The 25,516-nt window shown below is 40.8% G+C and overlaps 1 protein-coding gene across 2 annotated transcripts in view; it reads left to right on the forward strand.

The window, feature by feature from the left end:
- Positions 1-234: 234 nt before the first annotated feature.
- THEM4 (thioesterase superfamily member 4) overlaps positions 235-25,516 on the forward strand; it is a 49,319-nt gene continuing 24,037 nt past the window's right edge. For both annotated transcript variants that reach the window (XM_005894976.2, XM_070367077.1), the window contains exons 1-4: positions 235-443; positions 13,420-13,606; positions 23,356-23,515; positions 24,496-24,597. In XM_005894976.2, coding sequence (XP_005895038.2) covers positions 345-443; positions 13,420-13,606; positions 23,356-23,515; positions 24,496-24,597 — 548 coding nt within the window. In that variant the 5' untranslated portion in view covers positions 235-344. The remainder of the gene's footprint in view (positions 444-13,419; positions 13,607-23,355; positions 23,516-24,495; positions 24,598-25,516) is intronic.

Consider the following 25,516-nt stretch of genomic DNA (forward strand, 5'->3'; position numbering starts at 1 on the left):
GCACTTCTGGCCTCCTCGCCCTCCCCAGGCCGCGCGGCCGCTGTTGCCGTTCTCCCCTCGGTCCAGTGGCCTTCACAAGTCTAAACAGTTTCCCCAGAAAAGGCTCAGGCGCAGGAGGACAGCTAAAGGCCTTAACCGACGCCGCGCTTGCCTTCACGCCCCTCCCTCCCACTGCCCCGCCCTCCCACTGCCCCTTCGAGACACGTGACACCTCCCACCGGCGCGCCAGGCCCCGCCCTCACAGCGCCTCAGTTAAAGAGGAAGAGCAGGCGGGTGGGTAGCTGCGTGTGCGAGTCAGCTTTTACCTCAGCTGGCGCGAGCCAGCTCCCTTACTTCTGGAAGCCATGCTGAGGAGCTGCACCGCGGGACTTCGCTCGATCTGGGCTCTGCGCGGCCGGCGGGAAGGCGCCCCCCGGCTATCGACGGATCTGCAACCCGCGCGGGTGAGTCCAGGTAGCCGGGCAGCGAAAATGGGCAGAAAGGCAGGACTTTTTCGTTAGGAACTAGCCTGTGATAAAGGGGTATGCTGCTGCTACTGGTGCTAAGTCGCTTCAGTCGTGTCCGACTCTGTGTGACCCCATAGACAGCAGCCCACTAGGCTCCTCTATCCCTGGGATTCTCCAGGCAAGAACACTGGAGTGGGTTGCCATTTCCTTCTCCAATGCATGAAAGTGAAAAGTAAAGTGAAGTCGCTCAGTCGTGCCCAACTCTTAGCGACCTCATGGACTGCAGCCTACCAGGCTCCTCCATCCATGGGATTTTCCAGGCAAGAGTACTGGAGTGGGTTGCCATTGCCTTCTCCGGATAAGGGGTAATGTTCAGCTGTTTATCCCTTTCCTCAGCCAACTGACCTCAGAATGAAAGCTAACATTAGCTCCAAAAGGTATCAGTATTAACAAGGTCACCAGATCTTTCAGTCTTGAGAGTCAAGCCATAAGAAACTGGACAGGAGGGTGACACGATTTTGAGGCAGTGTGCAGGATGCTTGAATCGCGTCAGCAAGTCAAAGTATTACCACTACTACTAATAAAGAAGGGTTATGACTTAAGCAAGGTCACGTGCTTAAGAAAACACGTGGTAGAGTTGGAATCTGAACCTAAGCAGTCTGGCAAATAACCAGGAGGATCAGTTTCCTCACATTTAATACTTGTTACAAGATTTACATGAGATAAGGCAAGTATGTAACAGCAGTGTCTGGCGTTAGTATTAAATATTGTTGTGAAGTCGCTAAGTCCTGTCTGACTCTTGTGACCCCATGGACTGTAGCCCGCCAGGCTCCTCTGGCCATGGGACTTCCCAGGCAAGAATACTGGAGTGAGTTGCCATTTCCTTCTCCAGATCTTCCTGCTCCAGGGATGTCGCCTGCATCTCCTGCATTGGCTTCTTTACCCCTGGGCCACCAGGGATGCCCTAAATAACTCTGGCCTGTTGGAGAACTGTTTCCTCCTCTACGTACCCTTAGTACTCTCCCATTGTTTTTGTTGTTCAGTCACTGTTGTATCTGACTCTTTGGGACTCCATGGACTGTAGCACAGCAGGCTTCCTTGTCCTTCACAATCCCCTTCGGTTTGCCCAGACTTATGTCCATTGAGTTGATGATGCCATCCAACCATCTTATACTCTGTTGCCCCCTCCTCCTCCTGAATCTTTCCTAGGATCAGGGTCTTTTCCAATGACTTGACTCTTGCATCAGGTGGCCAAAGTATTGGAGCTTCAGCTTCAGCATCAGTCCTTCCAATGACTATTCAGGGTTAATTTCCTTTAGTATTGACTGGTTTAATCTCCTTGCTGACCAAGAGACTCTCAATAAATAAATATTGCCTGTTCTTATATCCCTATGTTTTGATTCATTGATATATTCAATTAATATTAATCAAGTACTAACAATATGCCAGACATCAGTTTCTAATGCTGTAAAGATGAATAAGAAACAACGCTTTCAGAGAGCTCAAGTCTAATTTGGGAGAAAGGAATGAAAGTGCAAAATTTTAAAATAAATGTACTAAGGGAAGTACTAAGGGTCCATAGAGGAGGGAACAACTCTGTTTTGAGCATGAACTAAAAGCTGTTGTACCTTGTTTTTATTTTTTTTTTTCAACTTAGGCAATTAGGCATTAATATCATAAGTCATTCCCATGTTACAATTTGAAAACACCAATACTAAGAGAACAGAGCACTGGATTCAGATAAATTATCTTTTAGTTATCTTCAAGTTATCTTTAAGCACTTGAAAACTTTAAAAACAGGTGCAGGTAGGGGAGAGGAGACTCAGCAGGCTTCCTGAAAGGACAAAGACAAGAACAATATCATTTCACTTTAGTATAGCAATCCAAGATTTCTTTATCTACTAGAAAAAATAAGATTTTCTTTCTTATCATTTTCTACTCAGCAATTAATACAAATATTTGCTGCCTCTCGCTAGCTATATCTAAGGAATATGTAAAAATAATAGTTTATAAGGATACTGACTTAATTCTAGATAATTAAATTGTACTGCTTAAATTGCCCTCTCTGAAGGAGATCAGTTAGGTGAAAATAATCATTTTAGGCCCTTATAGGACACGCACAAATGGATTCCATTTGTGATAGTTAAAACTATTTTAACATCTCTGAAAATGTTAAGAATTTTGAAACAATTGCTATACAGTACTTAGTATTAAGCAGTCTACTTGAATTGAATAATGAAATAATGTTCACTTTGGAAGATTCAAGGTAACTAATAATTTACAATAAAATTAGCTTCCCCAATTATTTTAATATTAAAAATAATAAAGACAATTAACTTAATATTAGTTATTGCAGAGCACATGCTTCTCATTGCAGTGGCTTCTTTTGTTGTGAAGCACAGGCTCTAGTGTGTGTAGGCTTCAGTCATTGCAGCACACAGGCTCAGTAGTTGTGGCTCCCAGGCTCTAGCATGGGCTTAGTAGTTGTGATGCACTGGCTTAGTTGCATCGCAGCATGTGGGATCTTTCTGGACCAGGGATCAAACCCATGTCCCCTGCATTGACAGGCAGATTCTTATCCACTGTACCACCAGGGAAGTCCAAGGCTGATACTTTTAATAGAAATATTAATTAGTATTGTAATGGAATTCTAATGGTATTAGCTGTAGGGAATAAGTAATAATTGATGAAATGAGGATGTTTTATTGATATTTATTTCCCCGATTACTTAATTTTTCACTAGAAGTCTAAAAATTTGGGGTTGGGTATACAGAAGAGCATTAAGTATGGGCCATTTATAAGAGCAAAGACATCAAAAGAGTATTTTGAAGTTATAGGCTCATTCCCAGGCTTATGCAGAACATGCTTCTCTTTTCAGCGTTGGGTTAAAAAATATCTACAAGACTGTGGTTGGGAGCCTCCAAATAGGGCTATTCAATAGTCATGTTTCCTTCTTCTGGGCCTTTTGCCTTCTGCCAGTTCTTCTCAATTTTCTAGAGACAGGAAATGATACTTCATTCCACTTATCACCATCTTAAGGCATTCAGGATTATCTTGAATAAGTGGTTCAGTTTGTACTGTTTTACTTAAATTCTTTGTTATAAGTGGAAACCTGACTTTGACAAGAAAAAGTGAAAGTCACTCAGTCGTGTCCGACACTTTGCAACCCCATGGACTGTACAGTCCATGGAAATCTCCAGGCCAGAATACTGGAATGGGTAGCCTATCCCTTCTCCAGCAGATCTTCCTGACCCAGGAATCGAACTGGGGTCTCCTGCATTGCAGGCGGATCTTTACCAGCTGAGCTACCAGGGAAGCCCATAACAAGGATGTCAGCCATAAATGGCTGCCGATTAGGTTCACCATATTTTAACCACCAGACTGTGTGCTGTGTGCTTAGTCACTCAGTTGTGTCCGACTATTTGTGACCCCATGGACTGTTACCCGCCAGGCTCCTCTGTCCATGGAATTCTCCAGGCAAGAATACTGGAGTGGGTTGCCATGCCCTTCTCCAGGGGATCTTCCCAACACAGGGATCAAACCCAGGCCTCCAGCATTGCAGGTGGATTCTTTACTGTTTGAGCCACCAGGGAAGCCTGATCCTCTGCTCTCACAGTCAGAGTGTCCTGGTTGAGGAGATGTGTAACTCGCTTGGCATCAAGTTGCAGACATTCATCAATTTTATACAGTTCAATAAAATGCTGATGAATAAAGTCATCTGCTATTTCTTTTAATTCGGGACAGTCTAGACACTCTGCTAGCACACTTAAACTGAGACAGTTTGAAGCATCAGCTTGTTCTTCCAAAAAATCAACACACAAACTTCCCTGGTGTCCAGTGGTTAAGAATCTGCCTGCTAATGCAGGGGACATGGGTTTGATCCCTGCTCAGGGATGATTCCACATGCCATGGGGTAATTGAGCCCATGCTCTGGAGTCTGCAAGCTACAAGTTCTGAACCCACATGCCACAGCTATTGAAGCCCAAGCACCCTGGAGCCCATGCTGTGCAACAAGAGAAGCCATCGCAATGAGAAGCCCTGCTTACCTCAACTAAAGAGTAGCCCCCACTAGCTGCAACTAGAGAAAGCCCACATGTAGCAACAAAGACCCAGCACAGCCAAGAAAAGAAATCAAATTTTCTTCACAGGTTCAGTCTGGTACTAGTTTGCTGCATCTAACAAAGACTGAACATTGTTGCTATTCACAGAAATTCTCATGGTATAAGCAAATTCCACAAGTTATTTGATAATGTCAGATGCAGCAGCTTTGAGTTCTATTTCAAAGGTCTGTGATTCAAGCATGTGAGTTGTGAGCATAAAGTTTAAAAAAATGACTGGCTGCACCAAGGACAACATGATGAGGTACCTTTCATTCCTGGACCATAAGAATCACATCACACAATGTTTTCTTTGTATTTATGTAGCTTGTCAACAAGGCTCTGCAGTCAGTTTCTCCCAGCATGATTGCAAGTTGACCCTGGGTATAAATCCCTGGGTAGACTGTAGATTCAACTATAGTTGGGTAGTGAATTTAAATCACTATTTCTGAATGTTATTCATGATACTGATGAAGCCAGCCAATTTGGCAAATTTCTTCTCACTGGGGCCTCTGTTTACCAAATACTGAGGCTGAGAGAATGCTGCTGCAATGCCCTGCTCCCCAACAGGCAAGCAAGCCAATGTGGTAGGACATGGCCCAACCACCCACTCAAGCTCTCCAGAGACAACAACATGGGCTTTATGGCATTTCCCTTAGAACCAGAGCCCAGCCAACTTACTTTTAAAGAATAAAGAGTGCAGATCCGTTATTAATCCTGTGTCATCACTAACTCAGTGGACATGAGCTTGAGCAAACTCCAGGAGATATGGAGGACAGAGGAGCCTGGCATGCTGTAGTCCATGAGGTCATACAGTCAGACGTGACTTAGGGACTGAACCATACCACCATCTTACACACTGGAAAAGAAAAATGTCCTGTGCTAATCTCACAACAAAGATAGATTCATTTCTTTATATGTTGGTGTCTGGTAGTCTATGTTGGGAATATTTAACAATATTTATGGGCTTCGTAACAGTAGTATTTATAGGCTTTACAAATCATGCCTCTTTTGGTCCAGTAACTTAATCTTAAAAGGAGATACATTAAAAAGTTGTAACTTAAGCCCCACTTGAAACACACATAATCAAACATCTAGCAAGACCTTTCCCCTATTCAGGGCAACAAAAAGTAGTGATTATCCCTAACATTTATCCCTCATGCACAGAGTCTGTGCTGTGAATTTATAGGTACCTTTGCTTCTAAGTATCACTTAGTTCTCATCTCCTTGAACTGAAACTTTCATTATTTTTATTTCCCACAATATCATAGTGTTCATCTGTGGTCCCAAACTCAACATTCCCCAAACTAAAATTAATGGTTCCATTCCTACTTTCCATCTCCTGACATTCACACAAACATTAACAAAAACCTCCTCTTTCTTTTCCTTCTGTCCACTCCAGTCTTCAAACCACAAGTCAGGAATTATCCAATTCTGACCAACCTAGATAGCATATTCAAAAGCAGAGACATTACTTTGCCAACAAAGGTTCGTCTAGTCAAGGCTATGGTTTTTCCTGTGGTCATGTATGGATGTGAGAGTTGGACTGTGAAGAAGGCTGAGCGCCGAAGAATTGATGCTTTTGAACTGTGGTGTTGGAGAAGACTCTTGAGAGTCCCTTGGACTGCAAGGAGATCCAACCAGTCCATTGTGAAGGAGATCAGCCCTGGGATTTCTTTGGAAGGAATGATGCTAAAGCTGAAACTCCAATACTTTGGCCACCTCATGTGAAGAGTTGACTCATTGGAAAAGACTCTGATGCTGGGAGGGATTGAGGGCAGGAGGAGAAGGGGACGACAGAGGATGAGATGGCTGGATGGCATCACTGACTCGATGGACCTGAGTTTGAGTGAACTCCGGGAGTTGGTGATGGACAGGGAAGCCTGGCGTGCTGCGATTCATGGGGTCGCAAAGAGTCAGACACGACTGAGCGACTGATCTGACTGATTTCTACTTTCTCTTCTCCCATGATCAGTCAGTCTCTACAACCCTTGGTCCCAATATCCTAGATATCTCTTAAATCTTTTTCATTCCTTTCTACCTAGTTCAGCTTCTGACCATATTTCTCCTGAATCTCTGCAACAGTCTTTTAACTGGTTTCCTTACCATTGCTTCTCACCTTACAGTTTATCCTTTACATCAGAGGGAGCTTTCTAAAACCTCAGTTCATGCTACTGCTTTGCTTAAAACTCCCTAAGGCACTCCATAATGGAAAAAAAGTACTTTGCTACTCAATTGGCTTGTATTCTTCATGATTCTTTACAGACTTCTTTTCTTTAAATAGCTTCATCCTAGGCAATAACACTTACGAAATCAGTGTGATGCACTATTTATGTCCTTTTATAATATTAATTTTAAAATACACGCCTTATTGTTGTATTGTTGTACCTAAAATCGTCTTTCCTATTGACCTTTTGAAACATTAACCTAGAAGATGAAATCTAAGCTTTCGTTAAAGCCAAAGAGCCACTATAGTGTCACCCCTCTTCTGTTGTGCCATCCCCATCTTGCTACTGTTCTCTTTGTACCTTTCAGCCATAAAGACTGAAATCCTAGCATTTCCCCATATTTCTCTGCCTTTGCTTGGAGCAGCCTGCCTGTTGTTTCTTTAGTGAACTTTTCATCCTTTAGAAACCACCTATATCAGTTCTCATCTTTTTGAAGTTTTACCTAAAAGTCACTTCTTCTGCATCTGTATCTACTTCTGTTGTAGCATTTTTCACACTCAAGGCTACAAGCACTTGAGGACCGGATCTAAGTCTTCTTTCTTTATGTTACCTGTACCTGGCCCAGAACCAGAGCATATAGTAGGACTCAAAAAAGTTTGTTGCAGGACTTCCCTGGCAGTCCAGTGGCTAAGATTCCACACTTCCACTGCAGGGGACGTAGGTTCCATCCCTGGTCGGGGAACTAAGATCCCACATGCCATACAGTGTGGCCCTAAAAAAGGGGGGAAAAAAGCTTGTTACGTTCATCTGAACCCCCTCAGACTTCAAAGTTAAAATCAGACAGGAGAAACTCCTAAACTCATTCTATGAGGCCACCATCACCCTGATACCAAAATCAGACAAAGATGCTACAAAAAAAGAAAATTACAGGCTAATATCACCAATGAACTTTGATACAAAAATTCTAAACAGAATTGAACAACACATTTAAAAGATCATACATCATGGTCAAGTGGGCTTTATTCCAGGGATGCAAGGATTCTTCAGTATATACAAATCAATGTGATATACCATATTAACAGATTGAAAGATAAAAACCATATGATCATCTCAACAGATGCAGAGAAAGCTTTTGATAAAATTGAACACCGATTTATCATAAAAAACTATTCTCCAGAAAGTAGGCATGGAAGGAAAATATTCAACATAATAAAAGCCATATACAACAAACCCAGAGCAAACACTATTCTCAACAGTGAGACCTGAAAACATTTCCTCTAAAATCAGAAACAAGACAAGGGTGCCCACTCTTGCCACTATTATTCAGTGTAGTTTGGGAAGTCCTGGCTGCTTCTCAATCAGAGAAGAAAAAGAAATAAAAGAAATCTAGATTAGAAAAAAAGAAGTAAAACTCTTACTGTTTGCCGATGAAATGAGACTATACATAGAAAGCCATAAGGATGCCACCAGAAAATTACTAGAGCTAATCAATGAATATAGTAATATTGCAGGATGTAAAATTAACACACAGAACTCCCTTGCATTCCTATACACTAACAATGAAAAATCAGAAAGATAAATTAAGGAAACAATCCTATTCACCATTGCAACTAAAAGAATAAAATACCTAGGAAAGTCTACCTAAAGAGACAAAAGACAAAAAGTTTTCAGCATGCAGAAAACTATCAAACAGTGATGAAAAAAAATCAAAGGTGACACAAACAGATGGAGAGATATATCATGTTCTTGGATTGGAAGAGTCAATATTGTGAAAATGACTATGCTACCTGAAGCAATCTGTAAATTCAATGCAATTCTATCAAACTACCAATGATATTTTTCACAGAACTAGAACAAATAATTTCACAATTTGTATGGAAACACAAAAGACCCTGAATAGCTAAAGTAATCCTGAGACTGAAGGATGAAACTGGAGGAGTCAACCTTCCTGACTTCAAACTATACAACAAAGCTACAGTCATCAGGACAGTATGGCATTGGAACAAAAACAAATATATGGAACAAACAAAAAACAAACAATGGAACAAGATAGAAAGCCCAGAGATGAATCCACCCACCTATAGGCACCTTATCTTTGACAAAGGAGGCAAGAATATACAATTGATATTATACATATTTCAATGCCATTCTCCCAAATCATCCCACCCTCGCCCCCTCCCACAGAGTCCAAAAGACTGTTCTATACATCAGTGTCTCTTTTGCTGTCTCGTATACAGGGTTATTGTTACCATCTTTCTAAATTCCATATATATGCATTAGTATACTGTATTGGTGTTTTTCTTTCTGGCTTACTCCACTCTGTATAATAGGCTCCAGTTTCATCCACCTCATTAGAACTGATTCAAATGTATTCTTTTTAATGGCTGAGTAATGCTTCATTGTGTATATGTACCACAGCTTTCTTATCCATTCATCTGCTGATGGACATCTAGATTGCTTCCATATCCTGGCTATTATAAACAGTGCTGTGATGAACACTGGGGTACACGTGTCTCTTTCAATTCTGGTTTCCTCAGTGTGTATGCCCCAGTCCAGGTTCGATGCAGGATACTGGATGCTTGGGGCTGATGCACTGGGATGACCCAGAGGGATGGTATGGGGAGGGAGGAGGGAGGAGGGTTCAGGATGGGGAACACATAAGTACCTGTGACCAATTCATTTTGATATATGGCAAAACCAATACAATATTGTAAAGTTAAATAAAATAAAATAAAAGAAGTCAGTAAACAGAATCAAGTCCAAAAAAAAAAAGAATATACAATTGAGAAAAGACAATATCTTCAATAAGTGGTGCTGGGAAAACTGGACAGGTACATGTAAAACACTGAAATTAAAATACTTCCTAACACCATACACAAAAATAAATTCAAAAGGAATTAAAGACCTATATATAAGACTAGAAACTATAAAACTCTTAGAGGAAACATAGGCAGAACACTCTGACACAAATCACAGCAAGATCCTCTATGATCCACCTCCTAGAGTAATGGAAATAAAAACAAAAATAAATAAATAGGACCTACTTAAACTTAAAAGCTTTTGCACAGTGAAGGAAACTATTAACAAGGTGAAAAGACAGCCCTCAGAATGGAAGAAAACAATGGCAAATGAAACAACTGACAAAGGATTAATCTCTAAAATATATCAACAGCTATTGCAGCTCCATACCAGAAAAACAAACAATCCAATCAAAAAGTGGGCAGAAGACCTGAAGAGATATTTTTCCAAAGAAGACATACAGATGGCTAATAAACACGTGAAAAGATGCTCAACATTGCTCAGTATTAAAGAAAGGCAAATCAAAATTACAATGAGGTGTCACCTTTCACCGGTTGGAATGGCCATCAAAAAAATCTACAAACAGTGAATGCTAGAGGGGGTGTAGAGAAAAGGAACCCTCTTGCACTGTTGATGGAATGTGAATTGATACAGACACTATGGAGAACAGTATGGAGGTTCCCTAAAAAAACTAGGAATAAAACTACCATATGACCCAGCAATCAGGCATATACCCTGAAGGAAACCATAACTGAAAAAGACACATGTACCCTAATGTTCACTGCAGCACCATTTACAATATCAGGACATGGAAGCAACCTTGGTGTCCATCAACAGATGAATGGATAAAGAAGCTGTGGTACATGTAACAATGGAATACTACTTAGCTATAAAAAGGAATGTATTTAAGTCAGTTCTAATGAGGTAGATGAACCTAGAGCCTGTTTTACAGAGTGAAGTAAGTCAGAAAGAGAAAAACAAATATGTAATAACACATATAGATGGAATCTAGAAAGATGGTACTGATGAACCTACTTGCAGGGCACCCAAGGAGACACAGACATAAAGAACAAACTTGTGAACACGGTAGAGAAAGGAGAGGATGAGACGAATTGAGAATAACATTGCAACATATACATTATCATATGTAAAATAGATGGTGAGAATTTGCTGTAAGATTCATGGAGCTCAAATCCATGCTCTGTGACAACCTAGAGGGATGGGATGGGGTGGGAGGTGGAAGGGAGGTTCAAGAGAGAGGGAACAGATGTATACCTACGGCTGATTCATGTTGATATGTGGCAGAAACCAACACAATATTATAAAGTAATTACCCTCCAATTAAAAATAAATATTTTTAAAAGTCAGGTGGGAGAGCCCAGGATCAAGGAAGTCATTCTAATTCCTAGAAGTCTTCTATTATCTCTATCGCACTGGTCCGTAAAAGGATGCTAGAACTGATCAAACCTAGAGTTTCTTATTTTGAAGGAAAACTATAGATGAGGTAAACTCAAATTCAGAACTCCAAAGCTTACACATCCTATACTATCTCTCAATCGACAAGTATTGGTAAATATACACTAATTATGACTAATTGTGTCTGTTATGTTACTTGCAGAATTTATGTACTTTAAAAACTACACAATTGGAACTAAATTCTAAGGAAATAATCCAAAGTAGAGAAAATACCATATTCATAATGTTCCAATGGTCCTTTTCATTTAAAGCAGCAAAAGATTGGAAACAATTTACATGTACAATTTAAATGGTTGAGTAAAATATAGTATATCATTTTAAAGGACTATTTTTCTGCTGTTGAAAATGGTGATAACAGATTAAGGACATGAGAAAGTCAACACTAAAGAATTTTAAGTGATGAGGTAAAAGGGAAAATTATATTTCTTACTGAGATTACAAGTATACTAAGAAAAGTTACAAAAATTTGGAGGAAATATATCAAAATTTTACCATTAGTTATATTAATATGAAGAGATAATACATGGGTTAAAGTTTTTTTTGTTTTTCTTTTCTTTCCTTACCAAAATTTTTGAGCTGAAAATCTGAAGGGACAAGCCAATCCAAAACCATAGAAAAAAAAAAAAAAACAAAGGTACAAGTATTGGGCTAGGGAGTGGAGTAGTCTCAGTCGTACTCATATTTCCCCTCATGAAGTCAAGACTTTTTTATAGCTAGAAAGTTTTTAGTTCCATAGAGTTCTTAAGACAGGCTCCCTAAATTCTTACCATTTGATCAGGACCCAACCCTGAGGTCAGCAGAAGCCTATTTGGCTGGTTATTCCATCACAGTAAGTGTACCTCCCTGTATGCTGGGTGTAGTCCAAGTGTTGTAGGTACTTTGAATCTGAATGACTTGGTAAGGGTGACTGGAAGTAGAATACTACAGATGTGATAGCTTCTGCAATCTTAATGTTCTAGGACTTCTGCACAAGTCACAGTAACTGATTTTCCTTTGTGGTACCTGTGGACATTTGCTTTGTTCAGCTCCTTTGCAGGCGACACTTTGTCCCTCATCCTCCAGGGCCGCTGCACCTTTCCACCTTCTGCGTGGGCACAGGTGTGGTAGCAGTGCTGAATGCTACAGGGAGATGGCACTGGTGGAAGCTGTGGTTATTGTGACACCACAAAGGAGAACTTTTCTCCTCCAACCTCCTCCTCCTCTTTCTTTGTGTTGTCTTTCTGTTCTCTTTCTGAAAGAACATTTAGCTCTTTCACTGACTTTGTTGCATAGTTCAGAAACCTGGGATTAGCTCTGGTATTTTTCCTCTTCCCTCACTCTCCTTTATCCACATAGTCACCAGTTCTGCTTCATGCACTCATAATTTTTCAGCTGAGTTACTCCAGTAGCTTCCGAACAAGGCCCTCTAATTCCAATTTTGAAATCACTCTCCCTATCTTTCATATTATGACCAAATCTCATCTTGTCACTCCCTCGTTTAAAATCCCACCAAGAGCACTGCAGATGCAATTCAAACCAGTTAACTTAATGTGGAAGCATCCCACAGTCAGGCCCTTGCTCCTCCCCTTGTACTGAAACAATGCCAAACTTCCTTGAGGCCTTGTTTCTTTTATTTGTTATTTACTTGTTTGTTGACTGCACTGGTCTTCAGCAGCACACAGGGCTTCTCCTAGTTCTAGCGCACTATTGCAGGGCTTCTCATTGCAGTCCACTATCATGGTTGCCCCTCAGCATGTGGGTTCTTAGTTCCCCAACCAGGGATCAAACCCAAGTCCCCTGCATTAGAAGGCAGACTCTTAATCACTGGACACCAGGTAAGTCCTGAGCTCCTAGTTTCATCATCTATAAAATGGGGATATAATTAGTACATACTTCATATGGTTGTTGTAAGGCCCCTCAAAACTGTTTCATGTCTCCTTGCCTTTGCACACAATATTCCTTTGCCTACAATACTCTTTCTGTCTGGCTGATTTCTGCTTGTCTAATTGAATCTAGTGAAGATTCAAGTCAAAGGACCCCCTCCCTGATTACGCAATCTGAGATGAATACCTCTCCCCTGTGCTCTGGCTTCCTGTGTGTTTCCCACTGGTAGCACCTTTTACGTAGAGAAAAGTTGTCTGACCTTCATCTTTCTTTATCACCAGTTTCTGGCTCACTTGTGCTTCATTAAGGTTTGAGAAAAAGAACGGGCTCTGCAGACCTGGGCTTAATACCAACTCTGCAACTAGCTAGTTGGATGACTTTGAGCAAATCATTTATCCTCTCAATCTCCCATTCCTCCTAAGGAGGGAGGACCAGGTGATGCTAGAAATTTGTTTCCACTTCAAAATGACAAGCTTTAGGGAAGAGGAAAAGCAGTAAGATAGTCTTAGAAAATAGAATATGTTATGAAGTAGGACGTACCTTCCTTTACTCTCCTTTTTCTCCTTTTAGAGGTTGTTTTCTACTGAGAAAGTCATTCATAAGGACTGGGCTCTCCCCAACCCCAGCTGGAGCAAGGACTTAAAACTCCTTTTTGACCAGTTTATGAAGAAATGTGAAGACGGCTCCTGGGAACGTTTGCCTTCATATAAACGTAGATCTACTCAAGAGAGTGAAGACTTCAAGACCTATTTCCTTGGTAGGAACAGCTACTCTCCCATAATATCAAATATCAAATATAAAACTTAAATATCAAATATAAAATTAAGAACAGATTGAAGCACTAGTTATCACTTGAAAAAGGAAGGAGGAACGTGCAGGGGGGTTGCTATATTCTCCAGTTTTATAGGCCAGAAATCGCAATAAATTTTGCAGATTGTGGGAGAGCATAAAGTCTATTGCCATTAAATAAGACTGCCCCCACCATGGCATCATCATCAGCATTAGCAGGAAGGGGTCCCAGAAAGCCTCCACCCTCCCACATTCTCATCACCTTTCTGTCTTGAGGCTGTCATCACTAACCTTAATTTACTATTTATCCCAATATGTGGCTCTGTCCCCCTAGGAAGCTCAGAACACTCAAGTCACCCCCTCATCTCACAGACTCTAAACTCCCATGGCAGACAACCCCACCTCCAACATACACTCACATGGCACTTCTTGTCCTGTGTGTGTGTGTTTTAATTAATAGATTTTTTTTTTTAGTAGTAGTTTCAGGTCTATAGTGAAAAGAGTGGAAAGTGCAGAGTTCTCAAATATCCCTTACTTCCCTCTGCCAGGTTCCCATTTATTAATATCTTATGATAGTAAAGTATGTTTGTTATGATGATGAGACTGTATTGGTAACATGAACTTAAGTCCATAGTTTACATCAGGGCTCATTCTTTGTGTAATACTTTATGCAGCTGGACAAATGTATAATGACATGTATCATACTGAATAGTTCCACTGCCTTAATAATTCACTGTGTTCCTTCTGTTCATCTCTCCCTCCTCCCTCCAAACCCTTGGTGACCACTGATCTTTTCACTCTCTCCATAATTTCGCTTCTTCCAAAATACATACAGTATGTAGTCTTTTCAGATTGTTTTCTTTCACTTAATAATATGCATTTTTAAGGTATATTTATTTATTTTTTCCATAGTACTTATCTCCATAAGACAATGCTTTGTGTTTTTTTAACGGTTTATCTCTCACCACTAGAGTGTTTGCTTCATAAGGGCAGAGATTTTTATGTGTTTTATTCCCCACTGTATCTCCAGTGCTTAGAATAGTACCCGGTACATAGTAAGTGCCTTATACATACTTGTAGGAAGAAGAGAAATAAGAAGGGAGGGAGGAAACACACACCAGGGAACCTGCTTAAGATGCTGTACTTGGTTTTTTGTTTCTATTTTTTACCTAAAACCTCTGCCCTTCTGGAGTAATGAGAGACAAACCACTAAGTAATGAAAACAAAGTAAGTCAGATGGTAATACACGCTGTGAAAAAAATAGATGCACTTCAATAACAACAAAAGAGAGTCCTCATATAGGAATTGGGAGGAACAATGTACAGCCACCTTTTCTACCCATTGCTTTTTTTTTTTTTTTTTTTAAAGGAAATTTATTAGCACATATACCTCATGTATACCTGGGAGATACCCAGGGGAAAGTAGTGAGTAACTCCCCTAGATGGTCTAAGCCACTGGGTTAAATACCATTTCAACTAAAGGCAAAAGAAAAGGGTTAGGGATAGGAGGCAGTATGGGGAGATTACCAGGAAAAGATGTAAGTTGTTGCTTTCTCCCTTGAAAAGAGTCTCTTGTGATACAGAGTTTTCTGTCTCTTACTGATACAGAGATGGATATTTCCTTTATATGTAAATTTCTGAGGTTATTGATATTTCTCCCTTGCAAAAAGTTAACGTCAGTTGTTTTGTAATAGAGAACATGTTGGGAGCTTCCCCGGTGGCTCAGTTGGTAAAAAATCTGCCTCCAATGTGGGAGACCTGGGTTTGATCCCTGGGTTGGAAAGATCCCTTGGAGAAGGGAGCATCTACACACTCCAGTACTCTGGCCTGGAGAATAGCATGGATTGTATAGTCCAGTTTAGTTCAGTTCAGTCGCTCAGTCGTGTCCAACTCTTTGTGACCTCGTGTGCTGCAGCACGCCAGGCCTCCCTGTCCATCACCAACTCCCGGAGTTTACCCAAACTTATGTCCATTGAGTCGGTGATGCCATCCAGCCATCTCATCCTCTGTCATCTCCTTCTCTTCCTGCCTTCAAGGTACTGGAGTTTCAGCTTCAACATCAGTCCTTCCAATTCAGGACTGATTTCCTTTAGGATGGACTGGTTGGATCTCCTTGCAGTCCAAGGGACTCTCAAGAGTCTTCTCCAACACCACAATTCAAAAACATCAATTCTTCAGCACTCAGCTTTCTTTACAGTCCATCTCTCACATCCATACATGACCACTGGAAAACCCATAGCCTTGACTAGACAGACCTTTGTTGACAAAGTAATGTCTCTGCTTTTTAATAATGCTATCTAGGTTGGTCATAATGTTTCTTCCAAGGAGTAAGCGTCTTTTAATTTCATGGCTGCAGTCACCATCTGCAGTGATTTTGGAGCCCCCCAAAATTAAGTCTACCACTGTTTCCACTGTTTCTCCATCTATTTGCTATGAAGTGATGGGACCAGATGCCATGATCTTTGTTTTCTGAATGTTGAGCTTTAAGCCAACTTGTTCACTCTTTTCTTTCACTTTCATTAAGAGACTCTTTAGTTCTTCTTCGCTTTCTGCCATAAGTGTGGTGTCATCTGCATATCTGAGGTTATTGATATTTCTCCTGGCAATCTTGATTCCAGCTTGTGCTTCATCCAGCCCAGTCTTTCTCATGATGTACTCTGCATATAAGTTAAATAACAGGGTGCCAATATACAGCTTTGATGTACTCCTTTTCCTATTTGGAACCAGTCTATTGTTCCATGTCCAGTTCTAACTGTTGCTTCTTGACCTGCATACAGATTTCTCAGGAGGCAGGTCGGGTCTGGTATTCCCATCTCTTTCAGAATTTTCCACAGTTTATTGTGATCCACACAGTCAAAGGCTTTGGCATAGTCAAGAAAGCAGAAATAGATGTTTTTCTGAAACTCTCTTCCTTTCTCAATGATCCAACAGATGTTGGCAATTTGATCTCTGGTTCCTCTGCCTTTTCTAAAACCAGCTTGAACATCTGGAAGTTCAGGGTTCACGTACTGTTGAAGCCTGGCTTGGAGACTTTTGAGCATTACTTTGCTAGCGTGTGAGATAAGTGCAATTGTGCAGTAGTCTGAGCATTCTTTGGCATTGCCTTTCTTTGGGATTGGAATGAAAACTGACCTTTTCCAGTCCTGTGGCCACTGCTGAGTTGTCCAAATTTGCTGGCATATTGAGTGCAGCACTTTCACAGCATCATCTTTTAGGATTTCAAAAAGCTCAGCTGGAATTCCATCACCTCCACTAGCTTTTTTCATAGTGATACTTCCTAAGGCCCACTTTTTTCATTCCAGGATGTCTGGCCCTAGTTCAGTGATCACACTATTGTGATTATCTGGGTCGTGAAGATCTTTTTTGTATGCTGCTGCTGCTGCTGCATCGCGTTAGTCGTGTCCGACTCTGTGCGACCCCATAGATGGCAGCCTTGCCACCTCTTCTTAATATTTCTGCTTCTGTTAGGACAATACCATTTATTTCCTTTATTGTGCTTGTTTTTGCATGAAATGTTCCCTTGGTATCTCTAATTTTCTTGAATAGATCTCTACTCTTTCCCATTCTATTGTTTTCCTCTATTTCTTTGCATTGACCACAGAGGAAGCCTTTCTTATCTCTCCTTGCTATTCTTTGGAACTCTGCATTCAAATGGGTAAACCCTTTTCAAAAGGGTATACCTTTTCTCCTTTGCCTTTTGCTTCCCTTCTTTTCATAGCTATTTGTAAGGCCTCCTCAGACAACCATTTTGGCTTTTTGCATTTCTTTTTCTTGGGGATGGTCTTGATCACTGCCTCATGTACAATGTCATGAACCTCTGTTCATAGTTCTTCAGGCACTCTGTCTATCAGATCTAATCCCTTGAATCTATTTGTCACTTCCACTATATGATCATAAGGGATTTTATTTAGGTCATACCTGAATGATCTAGTGGTTTTCCCTACTTTCTTCAATTTAAGTCTGAATTTGGCAATGCTGCTGCTGCTGCTGCTGCTAAGTCGCTTCAGTCGTGTCCAACTCTGTGCGACCCCATAGACGGCAGCCCACCAGGCTCCCCCATCCCTGGGATTCTCCAGGCAAGAACACTAGAGTGGGTTGCCATTTCCTTCTCCAATGCATGAAAGTGAAAAGTGAAAGTGAAGTCGCTCAGTCGTGTCTGACTCCCAGCGACCCCATGGACTGCAGCCTACCAGGCTCCTCTGTCCATGGGATTTTCCAGGCAAGAGTACTGGAGTGGGGTGCCATTGCCTTCTCCAAATTTGGCAATAAGCCACAGTCAGCTCCTGGTCTTGTTTTTGCTGACTGTATAGAGCTTCTTCATCTTTGGCTACAAAGAATATAATCAGTCTGATTTCAGTATTGACCATCTGGTGATGTCCATGTGTAGAGTCTTCTCTTGTGTTACTGGAAGAAGGTGTTTGCTATGACCAGTGTGTTCTCTTAGCAAAACTCTATTAGCCTTTGCCCTGCTTCATTCTGTACTCCAAGGCCAAATTTGCCTGTTACTCCAGGTGTTTCTTTTCTTTCTACTTTTGCATTCCAGTCCCCTATAATAAAAAGGACATCTTTTTTGGGTGTTAGTTCTAGAAGGTTTTGTAGCTCTTCATAGAACTATTCAGCTTCAGCTTCTTCAATATTACTGGTCGGGGCATAGACTTGGATTACTGTGATATCGAATGGTTTGCCTTGGAAATGAACAGAAATCATTCTGTCATTTTTGAGATTGCATCCAAGTACTGCATGTTGGACTCTTTTGTTGACCATGATGGCTACTCCATTTCTTCTAAGGGATTCTTGCCCTCAGTAGTAGATGTAATGGTCATCTGAGTTAAAGTCACCCATTCCAGTCCATTTTAGTTTGCTGATTCCTAAAATGTCGATGTTCACTCTTAGCATCTCCTGTTTGACCACTTCCAATTTGCCTTGATTCATGGACCTAACATTCCAGGTTCCTATGCAATATTGCTATTTACAGCATTGGACTCTACTTCCATCACAAGTCACATCCACGACTGGGTGTGGTTTTTGCTTTGGCTCCATCTGTTCTTTCTTTCTGGAGTTATTTCTCCACTGATCTCCAGTAGCATACTGGGTGTGTGTGTGTGTGTGTGTGTGTATATATATATATATATATATATAAAATGCCTAAAATGTATACATTCTTTATTTTTAGAGTCAGCCTTTTTGGTTTCCTACTTGCAACACCCTTTGTATGTTCATTCAGCAACTATCTGTTGAGGATCTGTGCTCTACAAAGCATATTCCTGAAATAAGCCTGAGTGCACAGATAGGGTTCCTGACTTCATGAAGTTTTTACAGATATTTCTCATTTTACTCATTACCTTTTAATCATGTAAACATATCTTTAGGGAGGCATTTGGGGATTGTGATGTTTTGGGGTTGTTTTCTTTTTTCTTTTGGCCATGCTGTGCAACTTCCTGTATCTTAGTTTCCCAGCCAGGATTAGAACCCATGCCATCTGCGGTGGGAACAGAGAGCCCAAACCACTGGGCCAGGGACTTCCCATGATGCTTGTTTGTCTAAGGACCCCAAGTAGGTCCTTATTGTTGCCTGGCCATCGTATTTCATTTTTTCCCTTGTCTCCTCACTCTCCTGCTCTCCTGGATGACTGTCTCCTACCTTCTTTTTCTCAAGCCTTACTCTTAGCTGCTCTTGTCTCCTGTTTCATAGAAAATCAAAGCAATCAGAAGAGAATTTCCAAACAACCCCTGCTTCCTCCCTGTATCTGTGCCTGATGTTCTGCTTTGTCCTGTGGTGAATGAAGTAACCATACGCTAATGAGAGGTCAAGCTGTCGATGTGTGCACTATACCCCTTTGGCCTACTTAAGGACATCCCTTCTCTGCTACATCTTTCTCATCAGTGTACAGACATGCCACATCTCAGTTTCTTTCTTCCTAGTCTCTCTTAAACCCTCTCCAGGCAGACTGTCACTCACACCACTCCATCAGAACTACTGTCACCGATGACCTTCATGTTGCTAACCAGTGACCTCACTTAGCTTTTGGCACAGCTGACGACTCCTTTCTCCTTGAACGTGGCTTCCAAGACACCACATTCTTCTACTTCACTGCCTCTTGACTTTTAGTTTCTTTTGCCGGTTCCTCCTTGTCCTCAAACTTGGTGTTAGGATGCCCCATGTCTCCAACCTTAGTACTCCTTGCTTCACTATACTCTGTTGGTAATCTCATTCAGTCACATGGCTTTAGAGGCCATCCAAAAGATAACTTCCTCATCTAATGGTTGAAATTTAGTGAGTGCATTCAAATTTTGCTTCCACAATTTAAAGCTGTGTTGCTTTGGGCAAGTAATTTTACCTTTCCTTGCCTCAGTTTCCTCATGGCATTTGCTGAGTACTTCAGTATTTGCTGAAGGAATGAAACAAAAATAAAACCACCTTTACCAAAAAAAATGGTTATTTATAAGTTTCTTTATAGAACTACCAGTATAGAGAGAAATGAGAATTAACCATTTTACAAATAAGGGGGAAATTTAGCAGTTTGTAGTACTAATTCCACTCTAACTATTGAACACCTCACACAATTAATTGAATATACTTAACCAGTACAGTTTGGCTTCTATGCTAATAGCTCTACTGAAATTTCTTCACTTAAGCCACTAGCAACCTAATTGTCAAGTTTGATGGACATTTTTCAGTCCTTACTGTGCTCGATCTAGCTATTAATTTCATTCTCCTTGAAATGTTTTGTCTGTTGGCTTTCACAAACTTCTCTGAGCAATTTTCCCTTTCTCCTTCTATCCACTCTGTAAATATCAGTGGTTTCCAGGGTTCAGTTCCCACCCACATGTTTCTGCTCATCCTTTCATCCAACCTAACTACCCTCTCTTGCCTGAAACTTGACCCTCTCAGACTAGGGAGGAGTTTGAGGTCCTCTCTTCTACCCACACTTGCTTTCAAATCATTACTTCCTCTGCTTCTTAGAAAACCCCATTCCTTTTGAGGTTTATACCTTCTGACTTTATCACCCTCAACTTCCTCTATCATCTACCAACCTCTCCCTCATATGTTGAGCATTTCAGCACCTGGTTAACTCTTCCTCTCTACCCAGTTCCATACAGTATTCTCGGCAACCCAGCATCCAGATAATGGCTACTTGGTTTATTTACCTCCTCATAAACTTTCTTTTGCACAGCCCCAGCAACATGCTCCTGTAGACATCTTGAGCCTTTTCGTCTTCAGAAAATGCACAACCTCCAAATTCACACATTTAGACATCCTTTTTTTTTTTTTTTAATAAATTTATTGCATCCATCACGGGTGTACATGTGTTCCCCATCCTGAACCCCGCTCCCGCCTTCCTCCCCATACCATCCCTCTGGACCATCCCAGTGCACCATCCCCAAGCTTCCTGTATCCTGCATCGAACCTGGACTGGTGATTCAACCTGGACTAGACATCCTTTTTTTGACTACAACCTTTTTCCTACCAGCTTACTTGTGCAAAGGCCCCACAGAAAAAATTATTTGGCTTCATTAAGACTCATTGAGTCATCTCATTGAGTCCTCTACTTTCTCACTATCTCCATAGCCCTCTTTTATCTGAACTTCTTTAGCGTACTTGTGCAGGATAACCCCAGCCCTGGATGAATCCAGCCATCTGCCACCACGTATTTGCACAGGCCCTCACATAGCTGGAAAAAATCACCCCTCGACTCCAAAAAGTTTGGTGGTTGTGATTTGATAGTGTTTCAGTGATCTTCTCACTCATCTTTTTTTTTTTTAATAGGCTCTCTTTTTTTTTAATTTTTATTTATTTATTCAGTTTTGGTTATGCTGGGTCTTCGTTGCTGTGTGTGCTTTTCTCTAGTTGAGGTGTGGGTTTTTCTCTAGTTGCAGCAAGCAGGGGCTACTCTGTTGCAGTATGCAGGCTTCTCTTGTTGCAGAGCATGGGCTCTATGGCCCACAGGGTTCACTAGTTGCAGAGTGTGGGCTCGGTAGTTGTGGTTCCTGGGCTCTAGATCACAGGCTCAATAATTGTGGCACATGGGCTTAGTTGCTCCTTGGCATGTGGGGTCTTCCCCAGCAGGGATCAAACCTGTGTGCCCTGCATTGGCAGGTGGATTCTTTTACCAGTGAGCCACCAGGGAAGCCCCTCACTCATCTTTCTTATCGGCCTCCGTTCATCCGGCTGGCAGAGATTCTGAATGCAAATTTGATCATGTTACTCCTCTGCTACCTTCAGTGTTATCTCATGTATTAAAAGACCAGTTCTTCTCAGATTTTAACATGAATATGAAGCAGCTGGGAATCTTGTTAAACTGTAGGTTCAGCTTCAGTAGGTCAGGAGTAGAGCCCAAGAGCCTGCATTTCTAACAGACTTTCCCACCATCTTTTTTCCCTCATTTTTATAAGGTAACCTCAATGTTTAGTAATCTAGACCAGAAGTTCTGAAATCCTAAGTAAAAAATTAGAAAGACTTGATGCTTATCTTATCCTGAAGTCCCAGAATGTCAGAGTTGGGACAAACGTTAGGGGTCATTTGGATTTATCTACTCGCTGTATGGAGAAAATATGGAGAAAGGAGCAAATTCTAGGCTAAAGCTAAGTCACAAAAAATTTTCCGACTCTCAGGACAAGACTCTTTCTACTGTGCCATGAGACTGATTCTCAATTTTAAGTTTCTTTGGCTCTTCAAATCATTCAATTTCTCAACAACTGCTAGAATGAACATAGTGTGTGCCTATGTGCCAGTTGTTGAGCACATGGAGTCCAAAAGACAGGGTGTCTGCCACCAAATGCTCAAGACATAAATAACAGGCATCCTTTCTTGTCCTCCCCACTTCTCCCAGATCGTCTCATCTCATATCCTTTTCCAAGTTTGTAAATGTAAATCTTATAGCAATAAAGGAAACAGCATTATACATAGCAAATCATGATGAGCTGTAAAAGAAAGCTGAGAGTTTTGGGAATTAAATCTTAAAATGTATATGAAAGAAAAAATATGCCCTTCCCTCAGAGCAGTAGTTTTTAGTCTTTATTTTGAAGTTACCTACATTTTGACTCACAACCCAGAACGCACAACTTGTGCACAGTTGTATAACTGAGAAAACATATCTAAATGAGTACACTAGTACTTATCCAGGATATATGTGAAGCATGAGGATTTTTTTTTAAGTTTCTTTTTAAAGTCTTACAACCCACTAACTTGATTTCATGAACCATAATGGTTCTGACCCTGAGTTTCAGACTCAAGCATCATAATCACATTGAATATTGGGTTGAACTGGCTCAGTTTCTGATTCAGTATGATATCTATCTTCTGCTCAGGTTAAACTCATGTCTGCAAGGAAAATTCCTCTACTATTACATTCCTCACTCTCTTCAAATCCCATTTTAACTGCACTTATTTGAAGAAGGATTTCTGTCTATACTTTATTATATTATTCCATATTCCCTTCACATTTATGTACTGTATTTCCTGATTGCCATGTGTTAGTACTTTGTTTTGATTTCATTTATTTTTTACTGTGTCCCCACTTAGACCAATTCCACAGGAACAAATATCCTATATTCTCTTTCTTTGGAACTCTCCCATCCCCTTCGATTTTGCACCTGGCTGGCATTTTAATCAATCATCCATTGACCTGTGATTCTCACAGGGAACAGATATTTGTCTCTGACATGGTGTTTTTCTCATACCTGTTTCTCATGTGCGCATCCATCTGATTGCCCTGCAGACCCAAAGCTTGGGGAAGAAGAACGATTATCACAGGCCCAGCTCTTCACCAGAGGCTTTGAGGATGGCCTGGGCTTTGAATATGTGATATTCAAGAATAATGATGAGAAAAGGACAGTTTGCTTGTTTCAAGGAGGTCCTTATCTGCAAGGAGTACCTGGGTAAGAATGATAGCCTAGAAATGTGGATCTAAGATGAGTATCGCCTTGTATCAATGGACTACAATAAAGGCATTCAAGTGGTAATATAGATATATATTTACTGACATGGATATATATATATATAGAGAGAGAGAGAGATGCAAATTATTGAATGACAAAAGCATAGGACGTAGTGCAAGCATATAATTTTAGAGAGTATCATTAACATGTTAATAATGGTTTGTCACTAGATGGCCTTATAGCCTTCCCTGAAGGTGGCTCAGCAGTAAAGAATCCACCTGCAATGCAGGAGATGTGGGCTTGATCCCTGGGTCAGGAAGATCCCCTGGAGGAGGGCATGACACCCCACTCTAGTATTCTTGTCTGGAGAATCCCATGGATAGAGGAGCCTGGTGGGCTACAGTCCATGGAGTCACAAAGAGTCGGACACGACTGAGCGACTTAGCACACTTTCATCTAGATGTATGCCCAGAAGTGGGATTGCTGGATCATATGGTAACTCTATTTTTAGTTTTCTAAGGATCCTCCATACTGTTCTCCTTAGTGGTTGTACCAACTTGCATTCCCCCCAACAGTATAGGTGAGTTCCCTTCTCTGACCTAGCAACAGCAGCAGATGGCCTTATAATCTTTAGTTTCTTTTTCTTCTGTTTGTCTGCATTTCCTAAATTTTTAAACAATGATTTATATAGTTTGGTAAAAACATAAATTTCCTAAATTGCATTTCAGCTTTTTGCTTACTTGTGACCTGATTATTATTAGGTTCTAGCTTTGTTACAAATACTACAGTATTATGCTATGAACAAAACAAAGGTGAGAAGAACATGAATATAATTTGATATTTAGTACCTTGCATGTGAACTATTAAATAAGTGGAACTTTCAGAAATAAATTATATGGGATGCTTGGATAATTTTTGTCTCTGAAGAGGCTGTTCTCAAAACTTCTGATACCTTTCTCATTTCCTCCTGTTGTACCTAGATTGCTTCATGGAGGTGCCATGGCAACAATGATAGATGTTGCTCTTGGTTCGTGTACTGGCGGAGCTGTCATGACTGCAAATCTCAACATCAATTTTAAAAGGTAAATTCATGGGTATTCTTTACTTCTTAGTTGGATTCCCCAGCAGCAGACCCTGAGAAAAGGATTTCTGTGCAAGAAAGAACGTACTCCGAGAGGAAACTAGCTAGGGCATGGGAGAAGGACAGGGAAGGAAGTCACCCAAGGTTAGGCTCTCAGTCCTGCAAAGGGTAGCTTCATCCTGAACATGCAAAGAATTCCAGAGTGAAATGTGTACCTCGGGATTGTCCCTACCTCAGGCAAGGGAGCTGGAGTCTTCATATTCTCTCACACATTCGTCATAAGAAAAGAACTACCCTGGGACCATAAATTCCCAAGTACTTCTCGCTCACAGTCTTTCAGCAGAGCAGGCTCTAAGAAAAGTATCCAAAAAGCAAAGGGAAAAAAGGATTGAAAGGAATCTGAGTGAAGCACTAAATACCTCTACATAACAAAACATAAGTTTTATATAACATTACACAAAGAAATAAAAGGGCAGCAAGAAAATTTTGGTATCCATTAAAAACAAAGCTCAGCATGATCTTATCTAATTCTTCAATTATGCAGCTATACCTCTACAGTTAATCAAATATTATGGATGTTGGCATAAGCATAGAGAAGGAGACCAATAGGGCAGAACAGAGTTTAAAAACAGAGGTTAGTAGAGAAGAGCTCCAAACAAGGTTCTGAGGGTTATTATTTCACACAGTAGGAAGCATGTAGGTAACAAAACATCTCCATATTATATTCCAGAGAGTTGGATGGCTTCTGTTGGATGGCTTCTGTGGCAGTCATCAGGGAGCCATGCTTCATAGATTATGGGTTTATTCACTTTAAGTAATACTTATCCAGGTATGTCCTACTCAGGGCATCCTATAGAAAAAGACTCTTCCCCCCTATCATGTATCATCAGTTTATTTCAGGGGTCAGCATAACTTTTTCT

This window comes from Bos mutus, chromosome 3 (genome assembly GCF_027580195.1).
Source record: "Bos mutus isolate GX-2022 chromosome 3, NWIPB_WYAK_1.1, whole genome shotgun sequence".
Taxonomy (NCBI): domain Eukaryota; kingdom Metazoa; phylum Chordata; class Mammalia; order Artiodactyla; family Bovidae; genus Bos; species Bos mutus.